This window comes from Athene cunicularia (assembly GCF_003259725.1).
Source record: "Athene cunicularia isolate RWA chromosome 3 unlocalized genomic scaffold, athCun1 chr3_part1, whole genome shotgun sequence".
NCBI lineage: Eukaryota > Metazoa > Chordata > Aves > Strigiformes > Strigidae > Athene > Athene cunicularia.
The window spans coordinates 99234436-99255560 of NW_020799097.1; the positions used below are offsets into that span (position 1 = coordinate 99234436).

General features: G+C 37.0%; 1 protein-coding gene across 2 annotated transcripts in view; it reads right to left on the reverse strand.

The window, feature by feature from the left end:
• Positions 1 to 4309: 4309 nt before the first annotated feature.
• Positions 4310 to 21125, reverse strand: part of UBR2 (ubiquitin protein ligase E3 component n-recognin 2) — a 55005-nt gene continuing 38189 nt past the window's right edge. For both annotated transcript variants that reach the window (XM_026844951.1, XM_026844952.1), the window contains exons 31-46: positions 20942 to 21103; positions 19650 to 19747; positions 19378 to 19450; positions 18403 to 18551; positions 18252 to 18307; positions 17744 to 17840; positions 15503 to 15570; positions 14893 to 15028; positions 14185 to 14275; positions 13517 to 13647; positions 10367 to 10475; positions 10057 to 10113; positions 8496 to 8573; positions 8028 to 8198; positions 7221 to 7322; positions 4310 to 6469 (exon numbers count right to left, since the gene is read on the reverse strand). In XM_026844951.1, the coding sequence (XP_026700752.1) occupies positions 6328 to 6469; positions 7221 to 7322; positions 8028 to 8198; positions 8496 to 8573; positions 10057 to 10113; positions 10367 to 10475; positions 13517 to 13647; positions 14185 to 14275; positions 14893 to 15028; positions 15503 to 15570; positions 17744 to 17840; positions 18252 to 18307; positions 18403 to 18551; positions 19378 to 19450; positions 19650 to 19747; positions 20942 to 21103 (1720 nt within the window). In that variant the 3' untranslated portion in view covers positions 4310 to 6327. The remainder of the gene's footprint in view (positions 6470 to 7220; positions 7323 to 8027; positions 8199 to 8495; positions 8574 to 10056; positions 10114 to 10366; positions 10476 to 13516; positions 13648 to 14184; positions 14276 to 14892; positions 15029 to 15502; positions 15571 to 17743; positions 17841 to 18251; positions 18308 to 18402; positions 18552 to 19377; positions 19451 to 19649; positions 19748 to 20941; positions 21104 to 21125) is intronic.

Sequence of the window (21125 nt, forward strand, 5' to 3'; positions counted from 1 at the left end):
CTGTCTTTATGGGAGGCAAATGTTACCTCTCTAATGCAGATTTCTCTGGTTAGAGGACACCAGTAGGTTACATCAGAGAACATATTGCTGATCTCCTTGCCTTTGTTATTTTTATACAACCTTTTATCTGATTTATTAGAAGGCTTTAGCATCCTCCATGTTTACAGTACTGCAAGTACAGAAATACATTTCACACATTATTCCTCACATACACGGTTGATTTCAAATCAGCATCTTGGTTTTGTAAGTCACTAATACACCCCACAGTGGTCTGCACAGATGCCATCGCTAACCTGAGCTCAGCTGTCCCACCCTGCCCTGGGCTTACTAGCCAGCCTGGCTTTCCTTCCAGGATCCTACGCAAAGGACAAGCTGGAAAACTTACCACCTCCGAGCTCACGCTGTCTGGAAAGAGACTGTGAAAATATATATTCACAAACTGATAAAAAAGTAACATTTAATCATTGCTGTCATGGAGACGAAGATCAGTACTTGCCATTTCTTAGCTCCTACACCTGGTGCACTGCGAAACTCCTCATACTCTCTCGCTTATTTTTTCCTCCAAGAGAAGAATGTTTGACAAATCCCTCCATCAAGACACAAACATGTAAGATTTGGGCCATCTAATGTTTGCAAGCCAGGAGAGGGAGAAAGGGGGCAACAGAGCAGGGAAAAAAAATAGAGGCTGAATATGTAACAGCCTCAAGATAAGAACATGCAAAGCAGTTTTTATATTTGGTACAAAAATATGTAGAAGAAAGGCTAAAACTGCTGCAAATGAAGTACGAATAGAAATGTACATGTATGAAACAGCAGAAGAAATAATCGAGCAAGACTTTAAAGAGCAGCATGTATAGATAAACATGTGACTGACAGCAATAAAGTGGGTAGATGCTAAGAAACATGTTGTTTACACCCAGCCCAGGAAGCCTCAGCTCCAAATGGCCACAGTACAGTTGACTTCTCAGAAGCAGCCCTGCACTTCAGTAACGAGAGGGAGAAAATGAGATTACAGTGTGTTGCGTGTGCCATTCCTCTTCACATTATTATATTCTAGCCAAGGCACTCCAAACCAAGAAAAGACAATGGGCAGCCTTACTTAAGATTTATGAAAGGTGAAGCAGGATGCTGAGGCAAAACACAGCACCACAGTTATTGCTGAATAAAAGACCTTTCCAAAAGCCAGCTGCCATCACCAACCATGTGGTATGCAGGGAGGACTCAGCAGCTGTTACTCCTGTCCTCTGTAGCACATAGTCCTGGCCAGACCACTTGGGACACATGAATCTTGGTGCATGTGGGTTTTAAGTGTGCAGGTGGATACAGTGAACTTCAAAAGTTAAATAAGGTAAAGTCACCATACCCTTCCATAGGGTCTCAAGCTGAATTGAGAGGATGTTTTAGTATGAAGCTTCCATCTACCACCATAAACTTCTCAGGGCCAGCTGGTGATAAGATGCACTAAACAGCATCCAAACACGCCCCTACACAATCAGAGGGGTACAACAGACATTCAACATGTGGTATTCACAGGGCCCTGCTTTGTAAGCATCTAAACTATTTTAATGTAGCTTATGTTCTTGTATCAACCTGTAACATTTCACAAAATATGTAGATTAATATAAAGTAAAAAAAACATTATTGACAAAGCTAGCTCAGTGCAGTTGCTACGTCAAACATCACACCTGAATTAGCCATCACTGAGCTGACTCCCCCAGAACAGAACCAGCAATCACTCTTTCCCCTGACCACTGTTAGCCTTGGAATAAAATAGATAATAAAAAACCCCCTTCTCCCTCTTACTGAAAAGAGCTGCCTAACAGTCTGAAGAGCATAGCTCTGTGGGACATTGTCAGGCCTCAGAGGGTTTTCCAGTGGATGAACTTTCAGAGCCTGGGCTGAGGGCAAGCACTGACTGGCCAAGAGCCCCTATCAACCACCCACCTGATGTGGAATTCTGCACTGCCCCTTAGCCAACAGTTCAAACTTCCACGACAGCAAACCCCCAGACTGCACAGGCACTGGTGGCCGGCAGCAATGAGAGGCAGGGAGGCTCCAGCTCCTTCTGGGCACGCCTCCTGCAGCCTGGGCAATTGCTGCAGTCCCAGCAGCCAATTGTACTTAGTTATCCCAGGCTGATAGTAACATCCTTCCATCAACCACTGCTAGTTCCCCAAACCAACAAATGACACTTCAACAAGGTGAAGCTGCTTACTGGTAACTATAAGTTGTCAGCAACTGGAGATTAAGATGTGCTATCCACACACACAATACTTTCACCAGGCACTAAAAGATGAAGACTTTTTTGCCTCAGCAATACTTGCTTGCAATGTGGGACTCTTCCTACCTTTGCTTGAACATAGCCCAAAAGGTAGCCAACTCTACACTTTGCCATTCTTCTAAACATTCAAATCCCATGAGGAAAAAAAAAAAATTCATAGTAAGGACAGACACTAAAGACAAACTTGTCTGTAAGACTTCCCATCACTGTTACGAAACATTTCTGTGTGCCTGTCCCTCAGGATATGTTGAAGCAGTACCAACAGAACCTGAACCAGTTACCCAGAAAAAGTGGCCAGTCAAATAGTGACACATTAGCTATGTAGGCAGAGGTGTGGTTGTCCAGGCTCCCCAGCTGGGGTCACTCCTTTAGCAGCTAGAAGCACTCCTGCAGAAGGCAAGCCTTGAAAATAACTGAATCCAGTGTTATAAAGTCTCCACCCTTCTCCATGCAGGGTCAAGTAGGACTCTGGGTCACCCACCATCAGGAGCTGAGGAACTGAACAGCTAATGGTAGAGAAGTGGATGCTTCCCTAAGGAAGTTTTCATTTAATGCCAGTTAAGGTATGAAGAGCACCATCCCACTCCCACTAAAATGCAGGACTGGCAATAATAATGTCAGTAATCTAAAGAGCGGAATGGAAATACAAGAGTCACAACTTGCCAAAGGCAGCTCCTAAAAAGGAACAGAGAAAGAAAGTCCAGGGCAGAAGGGAGGCAGACTGCATACTCTGCTGATCACAACAGGACTCTAATGTGAAGAGATTTGAGATGCAACTCCCCTTGTGCAATTTAATCTTCCAGAAAGGAAAACAGCTGGGATTTTCTGCTGAAGGTACTTGTACAGTAGTTGAACATTCAGCTTCTCCCCTATACATTCAGGTCATAAAGAAAATTATCACAATGGTGGAGCTTCTAAACAAAACACCAAGTTATTTAGCATAAAATAAAATGCACTTAAAATAACATGCTAAGACTGGAGCATGAGAGCTGATAGGGCTTCATGTCAAACAAAAAGGTCTGTGTGGCTGCATGTGAAATGTTCACCATCCCAATAAAAGACATTAACCGTATGGTGCAGCAGCACGCTGAACCCTTCAGTCCAGGTTGCTCCCAAAGCTAGTCACTAGGCCTAGAGGCCTGGATTTTACTGGCTTGGTCATCACCATGAAGTCTAGTTTGAGGGACACAGAAGGAAGCTGTACAGACCTAGGGGAGAGCTGAAGATGTAAATAGGCTGAAAATCCACAAGCCTTCATCTCTGGCAACAAATTCCCAGTAACATTACAGATGGAGTAGTTAAGACAGCTGTGAGGAGTGCTGGCATCAGGCGTTATCTTGGTTATGTGCTTCCACCAGAGTAAGAAAGAGCCTCCTAATGCAGACTGGGGGGAGTACAAAGTGTTATCTTGAAGTATGAACAAAGTAAAAAAGCATTACTGATGTGAACCTCAACCCTCATCCCTTTATAAAATGAAATTTACAATCCTTTAAAAAGACGATTAGACTTTTTAGTAGAGGTCAAGAAAGCTTTAGCTGACTGAAGCAAGTGACACTAATAATATAATCATCTTATATTTACAGCCGGGGAATTGCAGATGTTGCACATCCAGGTATTTGTTAGCTTGTGATTAACAAGGTGACACGCTTGAAGGAACAAGCTCAGCAAAATTCTAAACAGCAACATTTAAAAAGTACTTACTGAATGTCATTTAACTTAATGCTTTCAGCCTTGTTTTGTATTCTGTTATGATGGTTTCAGGTTTGGGGATTTTGTGGGGTTTTTTTGTTGCTGAGTATTTTCTCCCCACAAACACATAATACATTCTAGATTTTACACATAATTCATAAATATTAAAGTTATAGCCAATTTATTACAGATATTATTTCCCTGATACTTAAACAATGTTATATATAAATATTTCTACATTTATATAAATACATGCAAAACAAATCAGAAAATAGAAGCCTTGAGTAAGGAATGACTGAATTACAAAAAAATTATAAACTGTGTACTTTGCAATTATCTGTGGTCATAATTTCACCAACCTAATTTTTTTTTTTCCCCACCCCATAATTTTCAACCTTGCAGCCTCTGGCTTTGATCCCAAAGGGAAAAAATCCTTCTTGCTGTCAATACTTTGCTTTGATGATACTGACAGACTTCTGTGTAATTATCTTTTTAATATTATGCTTACAGGAGAAGTTTTTCAATGCAGTTACACATTATCTGAAACTGTGGCACGCAGCTTAAGAAGCAAGACTCTCTGCAAAGGAATAGTAACATCACCAAAAAAAGTGTGATTTTTAAGTAGCATGCACAGAAAACTGTTGATATATCAACCAGCTTAAGTAGGGGAAGGCAGAGATGAAGCATTAATGTCATTTTTCCTGCAGCTTCTGCATGTCTCTTTGTAAAAAGTGACAGCAATATATAAATGATTTGCTCTACAACAGTTAGTAGAGACAAGTGTAGTCTGTACTGTTTTTAAGAAAATGAAATAACATTGGCCAAGTTTCTTTATTTCATACTTCACATCTTCACTCAATACCGTTACTGAATGTTTGAAAAATTGTCCTGTACACCATGAATATACAAAATTTATCTGAAGCATTAAATCTGTAAAAATAGAAATAATTCAGTCAGACCAAGTGTAACTGAAGACATGGCAGACAGTAAAGGGATTGCTTATCTGGGCTGAAGACGCAGTCAGAAAGTAAGAGTTAACTAAAAGAACCACAGATTATTAAGGAAACAGAACTATGCAAAATAAGATTTTGCTAATTTGTCAGTAGATAGGAGAGATAAAGGTAATGGATTTTATTTTAAATCAGTAAGCATAATGTCACTTTTTAGAGACACCTTGGTGGTCTAATTACATACAACTAGAAAACTCACTGCCTTCAGGCACCCTCATATCAAGTGCAAATCTGCGCAGTTATAGAATATATTTATAAAATATACTATATGCAAACATCTTTACAGAGCTTTCAATCAAGCCAAAAAGTAAATATACTTGATGGGACAACAGAAAAAAACCCAAAGAATTGATGCAAAAATGTGGGCAGTGTGATTGTGACCCTTCAAAGCCAGAGGAAACCATTCAGTTTGTCTGCAACAAAAAGGAGATGGGATTTGCACCTTAAAAGTTGACTGTTAATAAAAATGAAGAAAATATCCTCTGTGCTTCTGCAAATTAACATAAAATTAGCTTTCATGACATTTTATGTATTGTCATTTTCTTAAAATATTTTCTAAAGCACAATGTCAACCCTTAAATACCAATAACCAATCACATATTGAAAGTGAAAGGGTTTCCCAGCTAAATTCAAATTACAAACTACGTAATCCTAAAGAGTGCAATGCTCTGGAAAAAGCTTTAAAATTAAATTATTTTACTTGTAAAGCTAGTGTTAGCAGGTTTTTTTTTTTTAGTTAAAAAACAACTGGAAGCAAGAAAGCTGCAAGAGTACAAATGACAAAATCATTTTAGATACACCGTGAAAGAGTGAAGTATCCACTGATGCAGAGAGAAACATCCATTTGCTACATCATTTGCTTCCTTACTTCATTCCATTGCATGTACACACAGCTTAAGTATTAAAATGTAGAATAATAAATAAAACGGCTCAGATTACTTAGCAAGGGGCAAAACACAATCTGTAATTGTGCTCTATCTAGTTTCTGTTTCAGCAGTCTTTTTCTCTTGCAGTTTATAAGAAAAATCATAGTCAGACTTCCAAAAAGAGTCATTCTTTTTTTATATCAGAAGCTCAAGTTCATTTGCCCAGGTTTATAACCCAAGACATTTCTGTGAAGGAAGCACAGTGCAAATTATATGACTAATAAAACTTGCTTACATAGAAAGAAGTTTACTTGATTAATCTTAATTGGTATCTTTATGAAATACATTGTAAAACAAAGATTAAATAACAGGACTGGATCTGTGGGGTTTTTTCCTCAAACTTTTTTTCCTAATCCCTCCTTTGAAAAGCTTAATGAGTTACAAAAATCTTAATAAAGTTCCAGTCTTCAGCAGATAGCCATTATAAATGCTGCCAATCAATGCCAACTAGTGTCTGATTTGCTTCTTGTGCATGTCCAATCTCCTCTGTGATACTGTGCTGCTGCCAGAGTTTTTGAATCTTTTTAAATCGTTCTTTGCACAGATGTAATGGGTTCCCACGTCTGAAAAGGAAATAATACATATCAGGCATGATAAAACTCTGCAACTAAGCACAAACACTCAATTGTGACATATTAAATATTAATATTTTGAAGAGTTATTAAAAATACTTAGATTACCCTTTAACATTATTCTCCTGTCAGAACAAATCAACAGATATTGGAACTAGTGAATTGGAGTGCTACCTTGTCTAGTCCCCCAACTGTCACTGCTCCCTCCAGTATGTGAGAATCTCATGTACAGCCCACAAGTCTGAACACTGATTTTCAGCAATCTTTCCAGGCTGAACCAGTTCATGTTCTATGGCATTAACAATACCACGTCCCAAAACTGTTCTCATAGGAAGCAGACTGGTGTAAAGTCAAAGAACTACCACATTAAATAAAATAATCTCATATCATTTTTACTTGGTATTATATTAACACAGATTATACAAATAAACACACTATACATAAATAAAATTTTCAGCCTTAGTTTCTAGGCAGCTTCACAGACGCTAAAAAGATTTAAGTTTCTACACCTCAAGGCAAGCGTTTATAATCTGGGAAAGATCTGCTGTTAAGTATTTTTAACCTAAACACACATATTAGCATTAAAATGTTTGAAGATATCAGATGCAGCTGAAATTATATATTATCTATATAATTATATAATTATATAATTAAAATTAAAAGGTAACATGGAAAATGTATTTTACAAACCAGATAGTTTTAGAATTCCTTTCCTTAAAAGAGCTATTTTAAAAATATTTACCTGAGCCCCTGGTCTGTCTCTCCATAGTCATCAAGATAAGGAGGAGGATAAAAGCAGCCCTTTGTTTTTCCAGCTAAAAATAGCACCTGACATTCTCGTACTCTAGAGAGAAACACAGAGAAGAATTTAGGTATTGATTTTCAGGTGAACAGTTTCTCATATTTTCAGACACCTCTTTTCCAATTCTCACCTCCTTTTATTCTGTACAATCTGCTTGTACAGATTTTTAAAGGTACTTTTTAAAAAAAAGACCAAACAAAACTAAATATCTTATTCTCTTCCTGTTATAACTCCCGGTAGCAGTTAAAAACAGTGTAGTTTCATGTCATATTATTTGCAGTCGGTGTAAAATACCCAACAGAACCACAACAAAAAAATAAACCAATTTCACTTCTCACTAATCTTTGCCAAAATGAAAACAGATAGTATCTAACCTTTCCTTGTAAGCTGGAAGACAACTAAAATAAATTTTCTTGTTTTCAACAACATCAACAGCAGCAGCAACAACAAAATAAATGTATTTACCTTCACTGGTTTGTAATACTTGATTAAAAATAAACACACAGAGGAAACAAATTAACTTTAAAAACGAAATTCAAGTTTTCTATATCTTTAAAAGAAACAACCTCTGAACCTTATATCAAAGTATAAGGAAGATGAATACACTCTAGTTTTTAGGCAACCCTGTTACTAACCAACCATTGCAGGGGTGGTTTGTAGAAGCAATCACATCTATACAACTACTGCTTTCATATCTACAAACACCATCTAACCTAACAATGTAAGTAGAGATATTCAGTTCCTTACCTAAGGAATATGCCCACTCCAGAACCACAAGTGTATGTATGTGCAGTACAGGCTCCAACATCTTCTCCTTCTAATTCAGTTTGACAACAGTAACTCTGAGAACATAGCATGGTCCCACAAACAAGGCACAATGTTGGGGCTCTGCTTTTATCACCACCTGATTTCGGACACCTTTTGTTAAACAAAAAAACCCAAAATCGATTGTAGGTATTAACTCTAGATAGTAAAAAGATTCAAAAGTACTTTTGAACATTTATACAGTTAACAGTTATACAAACCCTTGCAATTCCTATTTTGCTGAAATACATGGCAGTTTTGCTGGAACATGTGACATCAAATTTATGCCATTAACTTTACGATTCTATAAATAACTTTGAGGCTTTCAGGTTAGAGGTTTCCTAGTTCATCAAAAGGAGCAGAAGACTTTAGGGGGTCCTATAGGGGCAACTATAATTGCATACAACTTACGAGAAATTGGATGCTTGGTTAATGAGGCAGCTGTAGTCGTCCGGAAGGTCTATTAATTTGTTGGATTCTCGTGCATAGCTGGAATAAAGCAATCAAATTAACCACTCATATTTCAATGAATAATACACAATGATTTCAAACTCATTCATGTTTTCCTGACTCATTTAAACAGCATCTGTGAATAATTAATTTTTTTTAAGTTTTCCTCTTCTTTGCCATCCATAGAATAAAATGGTAGCACATAAAGGAACCTACAACATCTCCGAACTAGACCACCTCCGGTTTTCTTAGTCATATTTTTTAAGAATTTGATAAAATGCACAGGCAGAAAGTCAGAAAAATACATGTCATTTATGCTTTTAACAAAACCTCATAAGGTCACTACAGATTTAATTGAATATTTGTTCTGCTCCCTTATCAGTTTGCTTTGTATTTTCCTTTTGTCACTAATGTTGAATGGAAAATAGTCTGACTTGCAAATTCAGAGACACTGTATCCTGAAGAGAACAAAATATTCATGAAATGACAAGGACCTATTTAATATCAAGTATCTTTAGAAATAACAGTTAAAAGTTAGTGTATAGCACCGGAAAAAAAAATAATCTTCAACTCTAGTAATAATACAAATTAGACTCTGAAATGTAAATAGATGTTTGTAACAGAAGCAATGTACAAGAACATGCTGAGAAGAAAAAAAAAATAAAAAATCACAGTCAAGTTTGACACGATCTTGGGAAAAACAGTTAATCAGCAAAAGGAACACATGGAAAAATCCCAACAACCACACATAACAGGGAATCAATTATGCAATCAGAGTATTCTTACTGTCTAAGAAATTCTGTTAATAGCCTGGTATTTAACAGATGAAGTCATTAAGTTTTATTTTTGTCACTTAACCTTATTGCATGTACAACACTGAAAGATTGACTTTATGTATTTAGCACAGGAGATTAAAATGCAGGGATGTTTTTAATGACAGACTGTGAGCATCATCTTCATTTGTAATTATTTGGATAACATAACCACTATTTTTATGCAGCCTTCATAAGAAAAAACATGCTTTTCTACATCCACTAAGTATTAAATGCATTCTGAATTCAAAATAATTGCTTAGCAAGTAGCTAGAAACTGACTTGGTGTTGATTTCCTGAAGAATTTGGATTCTTTAAAAAGATAATTTTAAAAAGCTCTTCAATGCCTGGCATTTTTAAACAACGGTTGTATACATCTTTCAGCAACAGCATATCTTTTAAATCAGAAGGTACAAATCTACTATAGGAAAGATGATAAGAAGTGTTACGGCCTCTGATTACTGCAGATCCGTTTAATAAAACGGTAAGATTTAACTTTGCCTTTAAAATCTACTGATTTAAGCAACATTCCATTTTCCTTACAAAGAGTTTTCCTGAAAAAACTCTTTGCTTATACCCTAATATCTTTGTCATTCAATAAAGCAGAACTGATACTATGTTATTATAAACAGCCTTTAGGAAAAAATACTTGGAGAAAATGGCAACATTAAAGTTTCTCCCGTCTCTGCTTAAAATTTTTTCATGTTTACCTGATCGCGTGTCTCTTGCCTTCCAGATATCTTTTTACTTCACTGTTACTGCACCAACTACAAAAAAGAAAAAAAATTGGCTTTTGACTTCAACAGATGATACTTTTCAAAAACAAATAAGCATAAAATCCATCATACAACTATTCGATAATCTCTACAACCAAAATTATTTCTTTCAAAACACTTCATTTCATTAATTCTTTTTCAAAGTCTACAATTCAATTCCACATATGCACTCCTATGAGAATAGTTATGATCTTGTGCAGGATTCTTTATTATATTTAAACTTAAGCATAAACCCACGACTTACCTTTCTATTAAGGTGTTCAGAATCTCACTATTTTCTTGAAAAAGGCAAGTGAGGTTGTTTGGCAAGGAAAGATAGCTACATAAGTGTTCAAACTGGTTTGTTCCATTTACTGTAAAAAAAATGTGTAATTCTCATAATTACAGTTTTTTTAAATTACATTATCTGCAATAAATGAAATACAGCTCTAAATAATGGGACAGCTATATATATGTTTTTAAAAAAACTCTGTTCCCTCACACCCAAAATATGGTAGGGAATATGAAAGTGTTAGTAAAGGCACCAGACAGCTATGTTGGGAAACTGCCAGAAATGAAAAGCAACTTTCCTCAAACTTCCCCCCAAGCATGTTTCAAGCCTAGTCATACAAGAACCACAACAGAGAGTTCAATGGCCTTTACAAGTCAGTATGTCTTTGTTTCACGTTGTCCAGTAAATGGCTACTTGGTGCTCCTTGGAGTTTGTGACACAAACCGAGACAGTTTGTCAGTGACAGGCAGTATAACAGCCTCAAATACAGAGATTGCAAATGCCTGCAATGCCAAACTCACATGTAGGACACAACCACCAGATTGCCATGTTCATGCTAGTCTACTGATTTGACTCCCTGGGGTCCCTGCTCTCCCAAACTTTCAGGACAAAGAGTACTAGTACCTCTTCTGTGGCACGGCTTCTTTTGCTCCTGAATAAAGGAGTGAAGAGAATTACAATAAAAGCTGTGCTCACTCCTCTCTCATGCCCAAGTGATCGCCATTCCGCAACCCCCAGTAAAAGGGGGTTTCCCCAGAGAAAGGCAATATAGACCAGTTGTGGGATCAGTGGGTCCTGGGGCAAGGAAGTGGGAAAGGAAGGCAAAATACCCAGTGCCACAGCCACTGTCAGGACATCCCTTGGTGGCAGGAACCTACAGGGTCATTCAAGCACCCGGAACTTGAGAATTATAAAAGAAGTGAAGCAAAGCCTTCCTCTTCTCTTCTCTTACAACTAACTCTCTAAAGATCTACTGTCTGGAAGTACATCTGCACTTTGTACCTCATCTTTAGAGCATCTGTAACAAAGAACTCAAGTGGTCATTACTGGTCCAGACTATGAACTTGAGAAACCTTGTTACAGAAAATCAAAGTTCAGGAATAGAGGTTTCTCTTCTTTTGGACCAAATGCTTAAGTAATGCAATTGTTAAATGAAAAAGAAACCTACATTTTAAACACAATTTGTCAAGGGGCTACATGTCAAGGAAACATTCCAGAAGCATTACCAAAGCACAATGATAGATGACAGAGACAACCGCTGTTCTCATAGCTCAGCAGCAGGTATCAGACTTTGTTTAAATACGGGAAACCTGAAGCCGTGTGAACCTGTTAACATCTTCAGATTTACACTCTATCACTACATACACCTTATGTGGAAGACAGTAAAATATGTTACTAACATCAGTTATTTCAGGTGTAACATAGAATTACAGACTGGTTTGGGATGGAAGAGACCTTAAAGATCATCCAGTTCCAACCCCCTCTGCCATGGGCAGGGACACCTTCCACTAGACCAGGTTGCTCAAAGCCCTGTTCAACCTGGCCTTGAATATTTCCAGGGAGGGGGCAGCCACAACCTCTCTGGGCAACCTGTTCCAGTGTCTCAGCACCCTCACAGTGAAGAGCTTCTTCCTTATATCCAATTTTAATCTACCCTCTTTCAGCCCTTGGTGTCCCTGGGCAGATTTAATTCTATCAGCGTTTTGACCTTCCTAACCTCATCTCTGACCACTTGGACAGTTTCTCTGTATCTCTCCCAGGCTACCTATCCTTGCTTCCACCCTCTGTAGGCTTCCTTTTTGTGTTTCAGCTTGTCCAGGAGTTCCTTGTTTATCCATGCAGGCCTCCTGGCATTTTTACCGGACTTCCTCTTTCTCAGGATGCATTGCTCCTGAACTTGGAGGAGGTGATCTTTGAATATCAACCAGCTTTCTTGGGCTCTCTTCCCTCCAGGACTTTATCCCATAGTACTCTATCAAGCAGATCCCTGAAGAGGCCAAAGTCTTCTCTCCCGAAGTCCAGGGTAGTGAGCTTGCTATACTCCCTCTTTGCTGCCTTAAGGATCTTGAACTCCACCACTTCATGGTCACTGCAGCCAAGGCTGCCCTTAAGCTTCACACTTCCCACCAGCCCATCCTTGTTAATGAGAACAAGGTCCAGCACAGCACCTCTCTTTATCAGTTCCTCTATCACTTGGAGAAGGAAGTTATCATCAGTGCATTCCAGGAACCTCCTGGATCGCTTACGCCCTGCTGTGTCATCCCTCCAACAGATATCAGGGTGGCTGAAGTCCCCCATAAGGACTAGGGCTGGTGAACATGAGGCTGCTCCCATTTGTCTAGACGGCCTCATCTGCTTGGTCTTCCTGGTCAGGTGACCTGTAGCAGACCCCCACTATAACAGCTCTTGTCCCTATCCTCTCTTTAATCCTCACCCATAAGCTCTCGGTCAGCTGCTCATCCATCCCTAGGCAGAGCTCTATGCACTCCAGCTGGACACTGACACAGAGGATGACACCCTCACCCCCTCTCCCCTGCCTGTCCTTCCTAAAGAGCCTGTATCCTTCCATTCCAACACTCCAGTCATAGGAGCCATCCCACCACATCTCTGTGATGCCAATAAGATTGCAGCCCTACAGGTGTGTGTTATGTCTCCAGATCCCCGTTTTTATTTCCCATGCTACATGTGTTTGCATAGAAGCATTTAAGTTGGGTTCCCGATGAAAATGACTTACTGGCTGGAATTCCAGAAATATAATATTTTATTTGTAATGAGAGATTAATTATTGGTGAATGCTGATTCAAATGAAATCAATGAAAGCAAAAGCAGGTCTCATTTCAAAACAGTAGCCAGCAGGAAATTTGAAATAATCAAAATTTCACTTTTTATCAGAAAAGCATTGACTTCTGTCTGTTTTAAGTAATCTAGACCAGCATTTGCCTCTATATTAAAGACTATTTTAAAACAGAAGCAATTTTTTTTTGCCTTTTTCATTACGCAGATATGATTCTGCATTGGTAACAAGCCCACGTTCATTCAATCAGCTTTTTCAAAAGAAAGAGTTGAATTTATTTTGTCCATAAATGCTTATGTCTTGAAAAGCTAATACAAAGCAGACAGTACCTTGAATTTCTGAGGGTGCTGGGACTCCATTTAAGTAATGGAAAAACAAAGCAGAACATCTCAGGAAAGGCATGATTCCAGCTTTTAGATTCCTCCACAGGTGCCAGCCTGAGGAAATTTCTTTCAAGGCACTTAAGGGAACATAATAAAAAAGTTTGCTTTTATTTAATAATTTCAGTTTTCGAGCTATATTAGTAAATCTTCAGTCATACTTCGTATTAAATTACTGACTTCAGTTGAAACAAGCATTATGCAAAGTGTTTATTTCAAAGCTAACTTCAAGAAAAACCACCAAATAGAGATTCATAAAAATATAACCAGCCAGAACAGTAAAGTAAGGAACATTTTAAATAGACATTTCAGATCCTGACAAGTTTTCTGTACTCAGACACTGCCAACTTCAGATTATACACATCTGCAAACTGACTTAACTGTTTCAGAGCATAATCTTCATAAGCAACTATCTTCATGAACACAGATGAATTTATAGGAATAGTTACTTGTAAAGTGAAACTAGAATTAGTGGATAAAAAACAAGATCTAAGAGCTCCCCAGTTAAAAGTCTCATCTTTGACAGTATTAGTATGTAGAATTCAATCAGTAATTAATGGTGAGTCTGGGAGGGAGAAAACTTTATAAAATCTTATTAAAAGATCGCGCACTTTTACCTTCCTGTACACTGGCAAAGAAATTTATACAGTGTAAGCACAGCTACTTCCTCTTCACTGTTAGTGTTTTCTTGATCCATGCCATTCTCTTCTGAAAAAGAAAGAAATAATAAGCAAGTCGTATATACATGTTTCTACAGCAAGAATGTAGTTTTTCAAGTTTTGAGAAAAAGGCCAAAACTAAGTGAAACATTCCACTGTACTATGATACAATGTACTGGAAAAAAGTCATCTGCTGCACACCTTATGTGCTGTTTATGCTATTGTAAGCTCCATTGAGGTGTTGATTTACTTGGTCAGTTGGTTGTGTTTTATAATATACTTGCTTGGAGTTCTTAGCTTTTGGCATACTACACCTTACCCAGTTCTCTTGCCAGAAGATACACTGGTTCCTTACACTGCTAACTGCAACTTATTCATCATGCAATGCCTAAGGCAAGTCTCTGCAACAAACCTTCTACACACTGCTACATTAGCTGGAAAGCTACTTTTTGTGACTAGCTATACTCCAAAAACCCTCCAGTGCTAAGCAATAAAGACAAAAGACTGAACTTTCATGAGTACAATTTATCAAATACTGAAAGAGAGGGCACTAGCAATTTTATTTTGCAACTGTAAACTGTGTACATTTACCAATAGCATCTCGGTGTTTACCAAGTACAAATTTGAGGAATCATTTCAATAGAAGTTGAAAGAAAGTGGCATTACCTGTTGATGAGGTAAGTAAAATTTGTATTATGTGTGCCATAGTGACAAGATGAAACAGGTGAAGATCTCCAGTGCCAAGACTAACCCCTGAAAAATCCTGACAATGTATGGCAGGGAAAGAGAGCACCAAGCTTACCTGTAAGACAAAACAAGAAAGCTGTTATATTCCTTTTCTTTCTGAACCTTGCCATTTTCTCTGCTCATGCTGTAACTATACCCTTTGAAGTCAACGCGCCTCATAAGGCTAATTTTGAAGTTAATTAGCCAGCCATTATTTAAGGGAACAATGATTGACTATGAGGGGGGTTCAGGAGTGTGTATTTTTTTTTTGGTTTGTGGTGGGGTTTTTTTTTAAGATTTTTTTTTGTTTGTTTGTTTGGGGTTTCTTGAGGGGGTTGGTTTTGGGGCATTCCACCTCATTTTAACCCTTTTTTATTTACAGATAAGAATACTTGAAACAAAACACAAAAATCTTGGAATTGTATTTAGTGAAAAACACTAAAAACATGAACATTTTGAAAGGTTACTGAGTAGAGAAAGTTTCCAATTAAGTTCTTACATTATTCCTACTGGATCAAAATATTATTAATATATATTATGGAATACTTACCAACAAATGAAACATGTCAATATCAAGTATGCAAGGAAGATTTCCATTTTTTTCATTAGGCACCAGTGCTGAAAGAAAAATAAATTTAGTTATTGAACATGTATATATGAAAAGCTTTTAACATACTTCAGTTACAAAATGAGAGCTATCTCCTTGGTTTATATGCTTAAAGTACCTAAAATACAAATGTACCTGTTTTGGTCAGAAAGGTGTGAAATCAAGAGTTGTTCAACATTATTGGAAAAGAATCTTGCCTACTTAACTATATTGTATTGAAATAAAAGAAACCCAAAGTAGCTATAACTAAGTAAGTGCTGTCATTCAACTCCCACAGTGACTTCCTTTCATTGCTCAGGTCTCCAGCAAGAGATAAAATGAGATATTATCTCAAGCTCTGACCCAGAAATAAGCTCAAAGCCTAGTGACTAAACAGAAACACTAATTGTTCTCTGTTGGACAGCTGTTCAAGGGAAACTTCTGCAATTCACTAAATTAGCCTCTCGGACTCAAAAATACATTGCTAAAGAGTCTCTTAAATTCATTATTTATCTCTAATTAAGAAAGAATTGGTACTGGACTCTCCATCTCTGTAGTATTCACATTCACAGTAACCACAAAGTATTAACCAAAGCACTCCAGTTGACAACACAAATTCACACAATTAATAAATTCCAAGTAAAGTACCTCTAGCTAAAAGCAAACATAAATAGTCTTGAAAATGTTACAACATTAAAGAACAATCAAGGAACAATTGCAAACTTCTTTACCCCAAGCAGTAAAACCTAATTTACACTAGAAGAGTTTCAACTGCAGCTATGAGAACAGTTTTATCATGTAGCTATAAGCATTAAGCTGCCAAATTTAAAAACACTACTACAGTAAAAAATAGTCTCATCATAATAATTTAAAAATAATTCAGTTGAAGACTGCTGCCTTGCTGGCCAGAAAGTTAATAGCTGAAGATCTGTGACATTTTGAAACTATTTCTATAAGCAAACATTTCACCACCACTCAGATTCCAAATGCCTTTACTTTGGTGAGCATATAGCCACAGAACTCAACCCAAATGTGTGAAAAATGCTTCTATCAAAAACGCAAGCAGTGCGAGGGACTTTCAAAACCAAACTTGTACTTGGCAAGTTATCTTTATGTATCATTCATAGAATATTACAGATCAATGACAAATAATTTTCATTATTCCTAGCCTTGAAAAAAAACAAAACAAAACAACACTTTTCCTTCACAAAAATAGAAGCAGTACAGTTGCTTCTGTCAGCTGGAAGGAAGAACAACTTTGAAGAAACACTGATTCAAGTTTTCAAGAAAACCCAAATCATGCAGAACACCATATACTACAAAGTTCCAGTCAAATAGCTAGCAACATTTTCTCTTCTGCTTCACATAGAAAATGGCTCTATCATTACAGCTGTGAACTGGTGTCAATTAAGTTCTTCCCCATAAAGCTGCCAACTATTTGCTGAAGTAGGTAGTATCAATTCTACTAGTAATTTCAGTATATGATAGCATTTCAAGTTTTCCTGCTCTACTGAATGTGAATATTAAAATTATCCCATTTTATAACACCCTTTCAGAACAGTTCTCTCCTGGCTAATTACTGCTTTAGGCCGAACTTCAGACTTTTAACCTGTACCTACAAATGCTTCAAGGTTGGAACATTTTGGATGTTCTCATTAAAATTCTCAACTAATATATGACATTACATAGAAAGTCCTGTCTTATCACAGATCCTACTTTTCAAAAATAAAAAAGTTTGCAGATATATCTCTGCAAATATCCTGTTTCCTTTCAATACTATATTAATCTTAATTTCCTCCTCTTTAAAGTTCCACTGTATCACTTTTCTTTTGTGAAGGACCACAGAACCACAGAATCATCTAGGTTGGAAAAGACCTTGAAGATCCACACTTCCTTCTCCTTTGCTCTAGGTATATTTCTAAAAGCAGCAATATAAATACTAGGAAGAATCAACAGAACTGCTTCACAGCACAATATCAATGCTTCTCTTGAAATGTATCTTGGAACTACAGAACAAAAGAAATGGTTCTTTTCCATAGTATGACAAAATACATGTAGGTACAGATGTGAAAATACCAGCTCTTGGTCCATTACTTAAAACCACTATGTAAAGCGATTTTCTCATAATCAAGACTAACAATAATTCTGTAAGCATTTTTCTGTATCTGTATCTTTGTGAAAAACAGCATCGGGTGATGAACTTACACGCTAAGAGAGTACAAAAGTGAGTCTGTACTGCTGGAAGAGATGAAACTGTCCAATGAGCTGCTGCAAATCTTGTTAATGATGTAAGGCAGTCATCCTTTAAAAACAAATAAGAAATACTGCCACAGTTAATGAAATACCTCAATATAAAAAGGTCTTTTCACTTAGAGCATTCTTTTCAGGCCCCTCAGCTGTAGTTTAGGGGAACAGTTTGAGCGTTTAAGTATATGACAGATGTTTATGTAATTATACAAGTTCCCCTCTGTATTCTTATTTTGACTGTTACAATGAGAAACCCTGGCCTTACTAAACTATGCATTTATAGAAAAAAAGTAATAGATTTGCTTTTTAAATAAATTTAATAATCAGATACTTATTGACTAAACAGTGGGATCCAACAAATAATACTATCAAATAACCATAAATTAAAACCAGATATTCTGCATTAAAGCAGCAGAATTGCATCTTTTTGCACCAATTCACAGAATAATTGATCCTTGATCCTTACCTGTCGACAAGGTAAATGACCAAATAATGGTTTGTCTTCATCAGCTAAAATTCGCTCTGGAAAAAAACAAAACCCCAAAATATTTAAATGCTGTGAATTTATCTAAATTCTGAAATTCACATATAAAGGAGCAAAATGAATACAATAATACCTATGGTCTGTATCGTGTAAGCACAGCTTCCCCAGCACATTATAGGTACACGTGGATCTTCTTCATTCGGATGAACCTTCAAGCCTACTTTGTATGTTGCCGTACCAAAAGTCGTCAACATCTCTTTTATGCTCTCAGAATAAGGATTCCTGAAACAAAGAAAACAGTGTTATTACTAATTCATTATTTCCTCCACTTTCAATGATAAGTATTCACCCCACAGCTGAACACTTGGATTTTTTAAATTTAAGTGAGGACTCCAATATCCTTCTTTGGATCTGGCATTCTGTAACCTCTTTTCTCTAACAGATAAACTCCCAATTATATTCTATTAATATTCTATTATATTAATTATATTCTATATTAATATTCTATTATTTCTTGGAACCAATCTAATTTTTTAGTGTTAAGAATATCCAGTCTTAAAAGATAATATAATTAACACTAAATTAAAAGAACTGTGACTGATAGCAAAATCTGTTAGCAACTGGGATAAGTGTCTTTCATTTTTGTGTGCAGCTGGCAGACAAATGTCTGTACCATGCAATGGATTTTATTACTTTCTCCTCAGGTAAAGAAAGGGTAGACTCAAATACAAATACACCATAATAGCTGAAATTATATCTTAACATACTCTATTTCATAGTATTTCTTTGGGTTTTTCTTGTAGTGCTGAGCTATAACGATGAATCCTTCCTCCAGTTACAAGTAACAGGGAAACAAAGCTTAGTCCTAACATCAACATTTATACAAGGGCAGCATCTCTGCACATCCACCTCTGAAATTCTACTGCATTATTTACTACTTATGGGTTGGATTTCAATCCCATCATAATAATAGGATCAGCTTTTGTAACTAAAGCAAAATTTATATATTTGCCTTAATTGAGACCTTATAGCACAGAAGTCTCACAGTATTTTCATGTTACCATTTCATGATTAATTTTTGATAATTTAGTAAGTTGTAAATACATACTTGGGCTTGAAATCTGGTCTAAATCCTTCAGGTAATTGCAGCTGATCCATTTTTTCTGCATTACCAGAACTGCCTGTATAAACAAGAAGTAATAAAAAAACAGTGATTATTCACCTATACCTAATTTTTACATTATAAAAGATGCATAAGTTCATCACCAGAAACTGAAATTCCAAGCCACCCTTGCCACTTTTGCCACCAGCTCTCAAAATATTCAGTCTTTTCCATGAATATATTTTCACATACAAATATACACATTTCTTCATACTTACTTGCACCGTCTTCATCTCGAAGTAAATACAGCACTTTTATTTGCTGGGATATTGTTTTGATCCACTGAGTTAGGTTTGGTTGGCCTGAAAAGTCTAACCTGTCCAGAAATATATATAAACACAATACAGAAATTAGTTAAAAAAAACCCCAACTATATACAGAATTATTATTTCATAGGCATTCCATGTTCTTCTGTTTCTCAACAGGCTCTTTTTCTGCTATCCACATATTTCTCTACATCCAATTCTTTTCCTGCAGGTCCTTGTGGTGGTGAAATTCTTACCCCTCCCCACCCATCCTTGTTGGGCTGCTTGGTGCTAGGTGTGATTCCACCCACATCCGCTGAGCTATACACCAATCTGTGGAGATAACATTAACGAGCCGATTGCGGCCGGCCCATCATCTCCTAATGGCCTGGCACACCTGTGCCTGGGACGTGGTCAAATGGGAACCATAACAGAGTTGCAAGTTCATCAAGTTCTTGTGCAACTGCCAGAAGGCACCAGAAGGTATTTGACAAATATCAATTATCTTGGACCCTATAAATTGTGACCACAAGGGAGACCCTTTGATCTCTCCTGGATCTCAGTGGGCCTGTGACCAGCATCTCCCCTGAGCTGGGACACCTCTCAGGTACCAACACCCTTAAGGTGTCATCTGCTCCAGACTGAAGGCCAGGGCAAAGTCCACCCATTCGAGTCTCAATTATTGCCCACTGAGGAATGCCAAGGCATTGTGAGTATTTGCTCTAAACTCAAGAGGGAAATTTTCTTTGAACTAGCTTCTCTTTCACTTGCTCTTTCTCTCTTTATTGGTGTGTGGGTATGTACTTCATTCTACTGGATCCAAATACTTTTGTTTCCCTGTGTGTGTTGGTACGTTTTGTGTATGCGCATATATATATGTATAAATTAAGGTACCGTTAAGTAGGTTAGTGTGAACCTTGTCATTTTAGAATATGTACATAAGTCGCTTTTCTTTCTTTCAACATTTCTGAATTATTTTGTAATGATAAATTGATGTTAGTTATTAATAAATCTATTTTTCTTACTAAATCATTACCATGTCAATACTTTCATCCATGACAGTCCTACACTTTACTGTCCTTTCACACTCTAAATTCTATACTATACAATAACCAAGGAAGGTCCATAAACCAAAATAAGCAAGCAGGCAATCCATTTGAGATTATCAAAACAGAAGATAATGAGCATTTTGAAAGGGATTTTTGGGTGTGGCTTGTTTGGGATTTTCTTGACATTTATTGAGGACATTTAGAAAGCAAACAGACCTGTTAAACAAAACTCGTGGTGGAGGAAGCAGAGGAATAACGGTGTTGCTTAAACATTCACAAAGTGGGCAAAGGAATTCACCATTTTCTACATCGTAACTTGTGTGTACTCGTAATCTTTGTTGCCTTCGTTGCTCTTTTGCTTGAACAGCATCAAAATATCTTTAGAAAAGACCAAGATATT